This window comes from Zeugodacus cucurbitae, chromosome 6 (assembly GCF_028554725.1).
Source record: "Zeugodacus cucurbitae isolate PBARC_wt_2022May chromosome 6, idZeuCucr1.2, whole genome shotgun sequence".
NCBI lineage: Eukaryota > Metazoa > Arthropoda > Insecta > Diptera > Tephritidae > Zeugodacus > Zeugodacus cucurbitae.
In genome coordinates, this window is record NC_071671.1 from 13385327 (window position 1) to 13400152 (window position 14826).

General features: G+C 32.6%; 1 protein-coding gene across 3 annotated transcripts in view; it reads right to left on the minus strand.

Annotated features, from left to right (window-relative positions):
- Positions 1-487: 487 nt before the first annotated feature.
- LOC105215122 (uncharacterized) overlaps positions 488-14826 on the minus strand; it is a 42662-nt gene continuing 28323 nt past the window's right edge. For 2 of the 3 annotated variants that reach the window (XM_054233177.1, XM_054233180.1), the window contains 4 exons: positions 3830-4012; positions 3433-3623; positions 1575-1784; positions 488-1513 (listed from right to left, as the gene is read on the minus strand). In XM_054233177.1, coding sequence (XP_054089152.1) covers positions 1427-1513; positions 1575-1784; positions 3433-3623; positions 3830-4012 — 671 coding nt within the window. In that variant the 3' untranslated portion in view covers positions 488-1426. Of the gene's footprint in view, positions 1514-1574; positions 1785-3432; positions 3624-3829; positions 4013-5947; positions 6128-14826 lie in introns of those variants that run through there. The other variant, XM_054233178.1, reaches the window with a different exon arrangement.

Here is a 14826-nt window from a genome sequence, read left to right on the forward strand (position 1 = left end):
TAGTGCTCCCCTGTACTCGAAATAAGCATGGAGAATACTTTCGCATAATTTTGTGTTTCGAAGCCATATAATTTGTGTAATTTTTTTTTTAAAGATTTATAATTTTTTGTGTGTTTTAGAGTTTTTATTAATTTTTTTTTTTTCATAATTTTTCACATTTACAATATTAATGGCTTTTTTGTATTTAATTTTACATTTAAAATATATTCTTGCTTTTAATATCATTTTATGCTTCTGTGTTCATTGTTGTTGTATTTTTTTCATATTTTTTTGTTTTGTATTACAAAAGAAATTCGTAAATATATAATGTACAAAATAAACTACATACTAGCAGAATTTCATAAGAACGAAGAAAAAAGAAAATGAATTGGAAGAAAACGTTACGGCTGTGTGTGAGTGTGTGTGCGTGTGGAAATTGAAATTGTGATCGGCTGTTGTAAAGCTTTCAGTTTATTTAAGCATTTCATAACAAAGCTCATTGTTGAACTAGAGTATTTTCACTATGTTCAAGCATTTTTCAAGATTTTTGAGATTCGTGGGAGTTTATGTGTATAACTTTAGAGATTCACATTTAATGCAAACGCTTTTCGAAAAAAAAAATTTCGCAAATTTTTAGAAATTTGTTTATCAAAAATACTAAAATATCTTTCTAAAATAATAATTTTTTAGCTTCAAAAATATTTAGTTTTCAAATTTTTTTTTTTAATATTACTCGACCTACACACGTACATATAAATGGACAGCTTAGCTTTCGCACATTTAAAATTTCAAATTTTCCATAACTATTTTTTTTTAATTTTTTAAGAATTGCTAATTAAGGAGCAGTGCTTGTTGTATTTATGTATGTATATAATTCCCATTTTTTAGTGTTACCATGTTGAGTATATCTATATATTTTTTATTCTTGTAAATAGTTTCATGAAATCCATACTGTTCCTGTTCACTAGTTGTATAACGGTAAATATGCATGTTTCCATATATTTTTAACTATGCAGGCATTTTTTGAAAATTATCTTTCGACTTTTCGATCACAAAACTGGCACTTGTTACTTGATTACCTTCCATTTTCTTTGCAAAAAAATCCAAATATCCTTCATTACTCAAGCTCTTTATGTTTCTAACTATTTAAGCGCGTTCTTCAACAAATTTTAATTGAGCTTGTTAGTTTTTGCCTTTACGCTTATTTTCAATAATTTTTGTTGCTTTTTAGTGCTTGCTTGTAAGTAGCGGACATTCTTCTTATACAATATATAATTTATATTTTCTTCATTTTCTTTCTTCTGCTTAATTAATAACTGCCACATATTACAAATTATATAACTAAACTTCTAACGCCTTCTCTCCAACACTCCGCACTGTCAACTCGTTCTCATCGTGCTCCTTCCTGCTTGCCGTCGTATAAAAAATAAAGTGTTTGCACTCCGCTCTACTTGCCGAGGTTCAATTTGCCGAGCAGATTGGCGGCCTGATTGCCAGCTGACTCTTGTGCGTTCACGGCGCCATCGTGTATGGTCTAGAGTGAGCGAATATATTTTATAATTTGTTTCATTAAGCTCAAAACTATTTCTTTATACCTTCTCCAAGTCCTCGCGCTTATGACTGACATATTGGTTGGCCTCGTTCATCTTTTGGTCGACCACTTGACTGGTTTGCTTTACAGCGCCATCAATAGCTTGCTCGGCTTCCTTCATTTTTGTATCGACTGTTTGTTCGGCAGCCTTGACGCTCTTGTTGATCGCATCGTTGGCAGCCTTCTTGGTCTGATCGACGGCGTTGGCAGCAGCCTAAGGGAATGAAGAAAAACGTAAGTTTATATGAAAATTCTCAAAAGCTGAAATCTAAAAATAATTGATTTTCAAACAATTCTTAAAATTTTCTTTCAAGTATTATTTCTTCAATAATGACGGCTGTTATAGTTTCTTATTCTACATTATTGATTGATTGAAGAACATAAACAAGTTATTAAAATTAGTTTACCCATTTTAGTCCTAAAAATATTTATTTCATGATTCTGGTACTAGGTTAGATTCCGCAAATGCAGAGAATCTCACTGAGACAGATTCGACTGCCCATTGTGACACCTGGAAAATTCCTAACGGATCACTAAGCCCCTTATGTTGCGACGAAGCGCTTGGATTCAATAATAAAGTTCTTAAGACGGCTAATGTTGATTCCAGTCACTTCGCTGGGTTCGCAGAAAATGTGCCTACCGAGGTGCTTTTACATAAGTCTGGCGAATGCTGGACATTGAAGGAGGAAGTGCTTGAACAGCTTTGGAAACTAGCGTCTGACATGATCCCTCGCCTCACCGCGTTTGTGCCTATTGGGCAGTGATCAGTAAGCACTCCAATGATCGCGGAGAGATTAACCTTACTGAGCGACAGTAGCTGCAAAGACCGTTTTCGATACACTGTGAGCCAATAGGACCTCGCTACTGCGCAGGTGCTGGTAGTTCTCCAGCGCTTGGCGAGCTCACTAAAAGACAGCGTGTCCAGCGCTCTGGAGCAAGTGGCCCACGGACTGCCCACACGTTTTCTCTGCGGCGCCAATATTGCTAGGGTACCTTCTCTTGCAAGCTGATCCACTTTGCAGTTTCCAGCGATTCCGCGGTGACCGGGTACCCACACAAGTCGGATTTTAAAGTAGTTCGAAGCTACTGATAACGATGTTAGGCATTCCCTTACTAGCTTAGAGCGTACTGTCATCGAATCTAAGGACAGTATTGCCGCTCTGCTATCGGAGTGAATACACACCTATCTGATGGATACTGCACTTCGAAGCAGTATATCTACTGCTACTTTGATGGCTGCTACCTCTGCCTGAAAGAGGCTGCAATGGTCTGACAGCCGAAAACTGGAGTTAATTGAGAGCTTCCGACCGAAAACTAACCTCCCCCCATTTAGGTATTAACTACTAGAAATTTTTATTAAAAACTTACTGGCATACATAATTATACAATCTAATAGTTAAACATTAGTACAAAAAAATTTAATAACAAAATGTTTCTTTGTAAGACATCTAAGGGAATAATATTTTGTACTAAAAATAACATGTTAACATAGTACTAATAAACTAGTTAAAATTTTAAAAAATTTGTACTAAAAGATAGTTGACAAATATTTTACTACCATGAAAATGAGTACTAAAAATCAGATTCTAAAATTTTAGTACAAAAATGTTATTCAATTTTTTCACAAAAAATATAATACCGGAAAATTTAGTACTTAAAATTTTAGTACTAAAAATTATGTACTAAAAAATATTTGTCTGCTGAACATTTTCACAATTTGATATTAAATGTTACACTCATAAAAACAGTACCGAAATTATGCATTGCGTATAAAATATACTTTATATACTAATTTAGAACATTCACCAATTTCGTTTCTTTTTTATAAACCATTCATTATTTACTACAAAAACCGCACTCACCTTCTGTGATGCCTCAGCCACATTGGCGGCGACTTGCTTGGCATTTGCTGCAACAGCATTCGCTTGTTGAACAGTGTTATCGATGGCTTGTTTCGAGTTCTCAACAGCGGCTTGAGCTTGGCTTACGCCGGCGTTAACAGCTTGACCGGCCTTTTGAGCTTCAGCAGCAGCCAATTCGGCGGCTTCCTTGGCTGTAAAGGAAAAGTGGAGAGTTAAATAAGCTCAAAGCATAGCATAAGCAATAAAAAAAACTTCGGGAAAATATTAAAAACTCTCAATATATTTTCTTAGACATTTTTCTCTTCTTCCTCTAATGAAATTCTTATTTTTTTACAACTTTTATTATGCTCTTCTTAATTATTTACTAAAATTCTTCGAACGTTCGAACTTAACTCACCAGTACTGGCCGCCAAGTTTTCTGCCTCACTCTTGGTCTGTTGCACCGATTGTCCTACAGCCTTAGCCTGCTCCTCAGCCATTTTGGCGGCATTGTCGGCTTTCTCTTTGGCCAATTTCTCAACATCTTCCTTCTTGCGGCTGAAGAGGTTGGCGGTCTTGTCGCCCAAGCTCTTGAGGGATGCTAAAAAATTAGAAGAGAAATAATTGCAAATTATTTATTTGTTTATAGAGATTACTAAATAGTTTCTACTCTATTAAATGCATAGTAAATATATTTCTAAGTGTACTAAAGCTTTCTAAGAAGTGCAATAATTTGAACGGTTTGGAAAGCGTCTAAACCACTACGTATAAATAAAATACTAAGAACTATGAAAAATTAAATAAAACATAATAATTGAGAACTTCAAACATTTGAAACAGAAAGCTTTTACTACTTTCAATACATAATTAATAGTTTGTACTAAAATCTAAAATGTTTAAAACATAAATATAGGAGTGAGTACTAAACAAATGTAGCTATAATTTGTTCATTCAAATAAACTATTTTATTTTTCATTATAATAAAGCTTCAGATATATATCTAGGTACTAAAGATAAAATAGTGCTAGAAAAGTTTAAAGCATGCGATTCAAGAATATCGGTATGTAAGCTTTCCGAAATATGTGTTTCATATGGAGTACTAAACTTTTTTCTGGCAAATTCTAATGATGAAAAGCTCTTTTTTTGTTTTTTTAAACATTTAATGCATAAATGAACCATTATTGAATTTAAAAAAAATATTGAAGGAACAGTGGTGGAATGTGGATAATAACAAGTAGCAAATATATACTTGAACTAAAACTGTAATTACTAATGCATGCAAAGACCATAAAACTATATAATTGAATATACCATTAAACGCTGGTATGAAGTTTTAGTACTGATGATATTTTAGTACTGTTGTTAAATTTACTAAAACATTGAATACCTTCATCTCAATCTAAGACTAATTAGAAGGGACTTTAAGTTAAAAAGTTAGTACTAAAATTTAGTACTAAGTTTCAGTAGTCATAATATTTAGTACCAAGTAAAATTAATTTGAGGTGTTTCTTAGTAATTAGTATAATTAACAATTACTAAAGTATATAAATAAAATAAAAATTAAATTTTAATAAAACTGTGTATAAAATATGTGTACTAAAATTATTTATTGGATAATAAATATAATTACAATTCAAACAAAAAGCTTAATAACGGTATATTTCTGTCTATATATAAACATTTAAGTTTCCTAATCACATCATATTTCACTACAATGAAATTTAGTACTAAACCTACTGCACTTTTAACACTCAATAAAGTCATATATTCAGTACTCAATAAGTACGCAACAAAGTTTTGAATGTATGATGACTCTAACTAACACCAGGTTTGTAAAACAGAATTAGTACATGTGTACTAAAAAATTTATAATATGAATTTGAGTTTTCCAAGTGTGGATATGAAACACCTAACCCGTGTGACACGTCAAAATCGTTGAAATTTACGAAAATATAATTTCATAAAAACAGATTTTTTTAGTTCAAAATATTAAAACAGTCATTCATCTCCTCGCCTTATTTCCTAAATTATTTCATTTATTTCCAGCCTTAAATAATTTAGTAGAACACATAACATCAACACTGTTCAAATTTTTTTCACCACTACTGGTCTCTTGAGTCACCTAATATATCAATTTGATTATTTTTTTTGCAAATTCCATAACTGGTATCCTTCACTAACGGCATTAAGTCATCACTGCGAAAATTGTTGTGCGCACACTCAGTAGTGACGTTACTAGAAAATTATACACTTGACCTTCTACGTTTTTTATACTCATAAGCTAAGGTAAAAATCGATAAATTCTCAAGTAAAAGCAAGGCGATCAACAGTTTGCTTGAAAAATATATGTACAAATTAAAAAAAATAAATCTTAAACATTTTTTTAAATTTTTATTTATTTTATTTTTTTAAATAACGTTTTTTTTATTATTTTTTAATATTTTATTTTTTTTAATATTTCATCAATTTAAAACCTTAGATAACCATTTTCAATATTTTTATTAATTTTTTAATGATTTCATAAAATCTTTATTACCCGTACAACCGCTGAATGCCATTTTCACTACTTTTATGTATTTATTACAACACTAAATCACAAAACTCAGTCACTATATAGTATAAATTATAATACAGTTATGTATTGAAAATTATACGGAATTCCTGGAACGTCCTCAATGACCGAACCAACTTCGATAGCTGTTAAACGCGAACTAAATCGTTGCTTTCTAACTTGATTTGCCACAACAATGGTGAAAAAAGGCGAAACTTGATTCTAAATGCTTACTTAGTTACTACATGCGAGTATGCTGCGACCACCACAATGCGACGCAAAGGTGGAACGCGGTTAAATTACAATTTTTTTGTTTGTTACTTCTATCCATTTTTATTTTTTCGCTAGTTTTATACGTGTTTTCAATATACATACATATCTACATATACATAGATGTGTCAATGAGACAGCCGATGCGCGCTGGAGCATGAGAGATTGACTTAATTAGCTAAGAAATGTGGCGACGACACAGAGGCACGAACGAACACAGCATTAAAGGAGACTACAGGTTTTCGTTGGGTGCACAATTAACTAAATGACAAGCAATGTCAAGTGTAGTTGTAACGGTTATGAGAGGTTTTGGTATGTGGAGTAACATTTTTGCAAAAAAATAATTTTGAATTAAAATGATTAAAAATTCGTAAAAGAATTTTTAAAATCGAAATGAGGAAATTGTTTTAAAACTTAGTAGAATATAAAAAATATATTTTTTATTGCTGTTGATACAATCTTTATAAACAACAAAATTGAGGAATTTTTAATTTTCATTTCCGCTTGAGTGATACAATCGCTAATGAGGAAATAATTACAACAAAATTATAAATACGTTACTTTCCATAATTTGAAATAATAACAAAAATAATTAGAAGATTAAAGAAAAATATTGGTAAAAAAAAAATAATAATAATAATAAATATAAATAAAGGGCGCTTCTAAAATTAGAAAAAAAAAAACCTCAACCAAAAATTTTATTTATAAAAATATTGTTTTTTCAGTAACTAAAAATGTTTTCATTAAAAAAAAATAATAATTTTAAGAGCTCTTAAGTACCAAGCCAGCACCTTTTAATTTAAAAAATTCGAATCAGGATATCAATCAACATGGCGTATGAGTAACATTTTTTTTTTTTTTTATAAAAGAGCTTAACTCTCTGGACATCTTATTTCCATAAGTCAAATCGCATATAAATATAAGCGCATACTTCAATTGCATTGTACAACGCTCGGATCGGTCATAAGTAACCAAAATTTATTTTCCGGTTTTCGGAATTAGTCTCTAAAATCGAAATATTTGATTTCGAAGTTCGCAAAAATGCTTTTTTAAAATAATTATTATTAATTACTGAAGTTAGTTACTAAAAAAAAATCAAAATATGGATACAATCTATGTATATTTTCCTCTTAATTCAATAGTGTATACAATTTTCCGGTTAAGCTTATCCAGAAACAAGTAAGGAAGGGCTAAGTTTGGGTGTAACCGAATATTTTATACTCTCGCAATTTATTTATTTAACTTTATTTATGTTATATAATACACAATTTGACCCACATATTCGTCATGTATATTGTATAAAGTCCATTGAAAGTTGGAAACCATAATATTAGGTTAGAAGCACCGAGGTCCTCATGTTCGATATATGGGGCCTTAAAAACCTATGGTCCGATTTCGGCGATTTTTAGAATGGGGCTGCCACACTATTAACATAGTCTTTGTGCAAAGTTCTGCACCGATATCTTCACTAGTGCTTACTTAATATATTGTAAAGTAAACGATTCAGATCGTCTTCAAAGTTCTGGTATATAGGAAGTAGGCGTGGTTGTGAAGCGATTTGGCCTATTTTCACAACATATCATTGGGATGTAAGGAAACTATTACAAACCAAGTTTCATTGCAATCGGTCGAGTAGTTCCTGAGATATGGTTTTTGACCCATAAGTGGGCGACGCCACGCCCATTTTCCATTTTGTAAAAAAATATAAGTGCAGCTTTCATCTGCCATTTCTTATGTGAAATTTAGCGTTTCTGACGTTTTTCGTTAGTGAGTTTTCGTGTATGGGAGGTGGGCGTGGTTAATATCCGATTTCTTTCATTTTTGGACTGTATTAGGAAGTGGCCAAAAAAACGACTGCAGAAAGTTTGATTTTTATATCTCTATTGGTTTCCGAGATATGTACAAAAAACTTAGTAGGGGGCGGGGCCACGCCCACTTCCCCAAAAAAATTTATATATTATTTATATATGCCCCTTCATAATGCGATCCTTCATACTAAATTTTATTTCCATAGCTTTATTTATTGCTTAGTTATGGCACTTTATGTGTTTTCGGTTTTCGCCATTTTGTGGGCGTGACAGTGGTCCGATTTTGCTCAAGTTACAGCTTGCACAGACGGACGGACGGACAGACAGACATTCGGATTTGAACTCCACTCTTCACGCTGATCACTTTGGTATATATAACCCTATATCTAACTCGTTTAATGGTGTTACAAACAACCGTTATGTGAACAAAACTGTAATACTCTCTTTAGCAACTTTTGTTGCGAGAGTATATGTTTCAGCTTTCATTTCCTAGTTCTTATTCATTTAAAAACTTGAATTACCACGAAATTGTACTTTTCAATAAAATAAGCTTCTGAAGCTCCTGGATAAAATATACAGTTAGTGAAAGCTTTGTTGAAACTCAAAGCTCAAGAAAAAGTTTGTAAAAGCTCCATGATTTCTGTCTTCTGAGATGAGTATTTCTTCAAAATTTATTTTTGAAAAGCCTCCACTTAGGGTCACAACTTCGGCGATCGCCTTACTCACATCGTACTTCATCGTACTTTTTCATTTAAAAACTTGAATTACCACGAAATTATATCCTTCAATAAAATAAGCTTCAAAACGTCAGAAACAAATATACAATTAGTGAGAGCTTTGTTGAAATTCAAAACTCAAAAAAAGTTTGGAAAAAAGCTCCGATTTTTTTTTCATCTAAAATGCGTATTCCTTCAAAATTTATTTTTAAGCCTCGACTTATTTGATATTATCATTTTTCAGATACTTTAGGGTAACAACTTCGGAGATCGTTCCCTTACAACAAAATAATAATTTTTAAAACGACCATTGCAATAAAATTATTTATAGGTCTCATATTTTGAAAATGTTTTAGGTTAAACTTTCCTATTTATGCGAATTTCAAACCTACAATGGCATCCAAACAAAGTTATCCAGTTAAACTTAATAGAAGAAATAGTTCATCACTGTAGTATAAACTGCAAAATGGTTTCCCCTTAAAGCTCCCACATCAACTAAAGCTAAAACAACTTGAGCGCCATTCATTAAGAGCCCATAAATCACACAACTCACAGCAATGCATCAAACAAGCTGACGAAAATTTGTCACAAATAACTAACGCTCAAAAGAAAATTAGCAAAAGAAAAAAAAGGATAAGAAATTTCAAGAATTGTACATACTCGTACAAAATACATATGTATATTGTGCCCCACAAATTTACTTAAGCGGAAGCGCAACTCATCAACGCCCATCAACTTGAACGCCCACTTATGTGCATTAACTACTTTGATTGCAGTAAATTAAATTGCCGCACAGAGCTTTCTTAGCATGAGTCTTGTGGATATGGCGAAAAGAAAGGCGAAAAAAAAGAAAATGAAATAACAAACGAACAGTAAATTAAAATAAAGCCTAAAAATATTCCAAAAAAGCAAAAACAAATAGAATAATTGCAATTGCGTCGCATTTTTGTGAAGTTAAGGCTAAAAATAACACGCTGTGGGATGGCTTTGTGGGGGGCGGAGCGGCAATGCGACCTAGTATTAGCATTGCGGTCGTGCGCGCGAGTATAGACGAATGCATTCAGCAGCGGTTGAACGAGATTTTTATAGCGCGCAACAAGCTGTGTGCGATGTGTGTAGAAAAATGCGCAGCGGCTGTGGCAAAAATGCTGCTGCGCCCAAGTGGCAACACTGCACACAAACGGCTGAATGAACTCATGCGTGCGGGCGCTATTGTTATAGACTAATATATGTATATATGTATATAGATTCATTCTCCTATAGGCAAATATCTAGCTGAAGTCAGCATTTAATTGCAGCGCAATAGAAATATAAATTAAAATACTTTTCTCTTGCTATATTTATTACACCCGCACATATGTATGTACATATGTATGTATGTATAAATTGCCTCCGACAGCTTGTCAACAAAGCAATTTCTATGAATTAACATAAAATTTTCGCTTTTAAATATTTTAACAAGTAAGGTAGAGTTAAGTTCGGATGCAGCCATAATATTTGGCAATTTGCAGAGGTCAAAGGCCGAATATATATTCAAAAGACGGAATTATATTTACTATATATTGGTTATATGGGGGCTAGAAAAATATATGAATCGATTTCATAACTAGCATAAAGACTAGAAATGAAAAATTTGGTATATGGGGGCTAAACTGAAGGGTCTAACGAATTTTCCACACCAAACCTGTATTCTCGAACACAAGTGCATCCATATACCAGACATACTGACCGATATATACGATCAACCGGATGTTCGAAAACCGCTATACTGTTGTTCGAAATTTATTATATTCGAAATATGAGGTAATGGAAGTACTCAACCGATTTTATCCACTCTCAGACCACAAAATCACTTCAAAAATTTGTTCACTTCATTTAATTCAGATATCTATAAACTGAGTGATTGTTTTTCAGTATTAAGGTAGACAAATGTAGGGCCGGAGCTTCTAATATTCTGTATCTGGGGACTTGAGAAAGTATCTACTACTCTACATTACTATACTTTTGATAGTTCGAAATTAAAAACAGTTTTCTTTGGCTCAGCTGGATGTGGAGACCCTACTATGTATGACCTTTTCTTTTTGGATTCTTCGGATATCTTCAAGTTTATATTTTAATTTTACCTATATTTGGGATAATCTCTCACATAATTAGTCAATAATTTTGTAATTATGTTCTGGTTTCAACAATTTTTGTATGAGAGCTAAGACACCGTGAGAGCTCTTTTTTTTGCAATTTTATTCCGTTATTTTCAATGACACTTGCTGCATCTATTGTCGTATGTCTGTCTAATGCGATTTAATATTGCGTTATATGAAAAGTAGGCGTGGTTGTAAAGCGATTGCGTTCGTTTCCTAGATATAACATTAAAATGTCAAAAAAATATTGTATACAAAATTTGGTGCAAACTGATCGAGCATTTGCAGAGTTCGCAAAGGCTACAGAACATTTACAACCAGTGCAACATGTTGCGAGAGTATCAAAATCACATGCAACACTTCACTCACACAACAGCTACAACCACTACTGCTAATTTTAACATTACCTTTATGCTAATTTCAAAGATGACGTTTTACCGCTGCCATTATGGCTGTCATACGGTTGTCACTAAGCAGTGAACTAGCCGCTGGCGCATAATCTTAAGCAGTCCCATGCTTATACTCGCAAATATTTATATACTTATATTGGAGTATATGCAAATATATACTTATTCGTGTACTTTCGCGAATTTCTCGTCGCTTTTTGCGTCTAATAAATCCGCACATGCTCCGTTAACGCTTGCTGTTTATAGGAAATTCTTGCGGTATGATGTCATTTTAGCTGCGACTCGCGGCCACTCAATCCACCAGCTGTTCGCAATTTTTGTTTATAAATACAAAGCCACGAGCGCACACTGCTCACGGATGGCGTTGGAACACGTACGAGCACTTGCCGGCTGTGTGCAGCCGTTCGTTTGTTGTGTGGATTTTGTGTCATATAAATATGTATGTATGTAAATATACTTTTGTACATATCTTCGTATATACAGTTGTGAGATTTAATTTTGTTTTTGCGCCGCACTTTGTGCCAAATTTAACATTCATATATACTTATATTTCGCATGAGCTTAAGCCTTTAATTGTGTCAGTGGGGAATATAAATATGGGCACTTTTCAGTGAAATGACAGCGGAACTGTACATATGTATATCTATTGAGTGTATATCTTTTCGGAAATGTCAAATGAATGACGGAAATTGCAGCGTGTTTAAATATTTTGGAAAAACTGCCATAAATTAGAAGAAGATCTGTGCGCTTTTGCGTATTTTTTCAATTTGTGAATTCAGCAAATAATTAATTATAATACATAATTACATACAGACAAATGTGTGTATATATGTAAATATATGTTTCTATTTAGGGATCGCCATAGATAGCTTAGAGAGTTTGCGTGCGTGACTACGAGCAGCAAGCAATGGCAAACCATCTAAATTTTATGGATACAGTGCTGACCAAAAGTACTGTTTTATTGGAAACAGTAGAATTTGTTTCAAAAAGCATATTGTAAGCGAGTGGCGAATCGAACATTAAGTTTGTAGAAGAGTAAAAATAATATGCGATCAAATATAGATGGTTATTCATATAGAGTACAAAAACTTCACAGAAAATCTCTCATAAGAAAAATAAAACCAATAATTTTCCAAAATTCTTCGAAGAAACCAATAGAGGAAACATTTATTTTGCCTTGAAGTGGGTATCTCTTAATGTAATTGAGAGAAGTTAGGAGCATCTAATACAGAATTTCTCAGCAAATGGGAAACAAGTGATTATGGGTTGAGAATCTCCAGAAAAGCAAAATTTATTGGGCGTAACGATTGTATCCGTTTCGATCGAAAAATTTTACGTCGAAATCATGAAACCGTATCGAAATTAAAATTTACGATCACATTGAACTCACTTACCGACTCGAAAAAATACATTCCGCGGCTAATAGATGTCGCTAATTACGAAATCATTGAATCCGAAAAATTGAAAATTTTGATCGAAATCTATCCGTTGAGTTGTGGAAATTTAAAAGAAATAAAGCATTTGGAAGTTTTTATGTTAGCAATTACTAATGACGGTCTAAATTATGTTTTAAATGGGTATTTGTAAGACAAGAGACAAAAACAGACTAACAAAAATAAATTGAAAGTTGTCCCCCAAAATAGCGAATGAATTTTCTCAAAGAGCCCCATGCGATTAAATATTTTTTGAAAGAAATTTCACAATAGTTAAACATCAGTTTTAATTTTTTGTTGAACAAAGCAAAAAGCACAGACACTTTATCAAATTTTCGCTTTTGTCGATAAAGGTCGACAAAACAGTTTTACGTTCTCACTTTGTGGTTAAGCAGTTTATCGACGGAATCAATGATTGCATAAACAATTTCGATCTTTATCGTATCGAAATCGAATTCGCTGCGGATTCAATAATTAGGCCCATTCATTAAATTTCATCATAAGGTATTTTACTACTGATGTTGGTGCAGAAGAATGAAACAATCTTATTTTTCTGATTAGTCCTAACTTATTCATTAAATAAAAATTAATTGGTTTTACCCATTTTCCTCTCCTTACAAACAAAACTAAAAATCAACAACCATCCTTACAAAATAAAAGAGGAATAAGCTTTTCGAAGGAATCTTTTCAGCTTATCCTTCCTTCTACATTTTGAAACACCCACATTTTGGACCCCTAAAATCCGTTATTTTTATCGAATACGATGCTATAAAAGGTTTACAGATGCTATAAATTATTGGTAATTTTTTTTTTGCATTAATCCAGAGGAATATTTTTTTGAGCTCTTATCTAATAAAGTGTATCTTAATCAGTTCAATCATAAACATGTTATAAATTGTAGTTTTAGCACAAAAATCATGAATCTTGGTTTATTGTGGGTAATTCTGATTAGTTAAGAGTTATTGGAGAGAAATTATTCCGTATTTATTCTAATACATACATGGATAGAACCCTACTATACAGTCCTGAGAAGGGCCAAAGTAATTGTCGTACGGTAGCTGATGGACAATTTTTATTGCTTGGGCTGGAGCATTCACTTATAAATGGTTTTAGATAGTTATTTTTATTCGATCTTAACATTTTTAAAGTACTCAACTATACAAACATTTTCTTATTCCACTCTAATGATATTTAAAGAAAACTTCGCAAAAAAATTTAGCGGTAAACACTCGCTATCATAAAATAGATACAACAATAAAACACGTAAAACCTTTACCGAAAGTAGAAATAATAAAATAACAAATAAACAACAACATAGACAACATCAAAACACGACTTTCTACCAAATAAAGCACTATAATGTGAAAAAATTAAAACGCAATAACCCAAGCTAAACAAAGCAAGACGACTCTGAACCCAAAAAACAAACAAAAAACATCAAGAAATATATGTATGCGAAAGAATATTAAAAATGCACGATTAAAAGAAAACGCTTTGAATTAGTTAATTAAAGAACTAAAAATAGATGGACGGAAATCACAAAAAAAAAAAATTTTTTTTAAAACACAAACACAACAAAAAGACAAATGACAATGACGCATTTAAAATTTTGAAAGTCAACATTTTCAAACCAAAAAAGTCTTCACGATTTCTAGGAACAGCGCTGAAAACAACAGAAGAAACAACGCAGACTGGCTATATAGTAGCAACCGAACCGGCTCGCGCAGCCGGCAAATCATGAAGATAAAAAAATAAAAAAAAAATAAATGAAAACTGCTTTGCGCGTGGGATAAAACTTGAACTGGTTGGTAGAAGATTCGCAAGACAGTTTTTGTAAACAAGCGCAGAGATGCGTGCGCAGAAAACGAGCGTAACGAGTTAGTGGCTATCTGCTAGCTTATGACGGGTAGGCAACTCTTCTAGTAACATAATTGCGAAAGAGTGACGATTATTTGAATAGATTATCTAGAGAGCGAAAGAGTAGTTTGGATCGTACGAGTTAGTTCGTTAAGTTGTTGTTTTGTTGATGAGTAGCAGATTAAGTCGAGTTTTTTGAGATTACTACACAGTAACATAAAACAGCAATGTTATG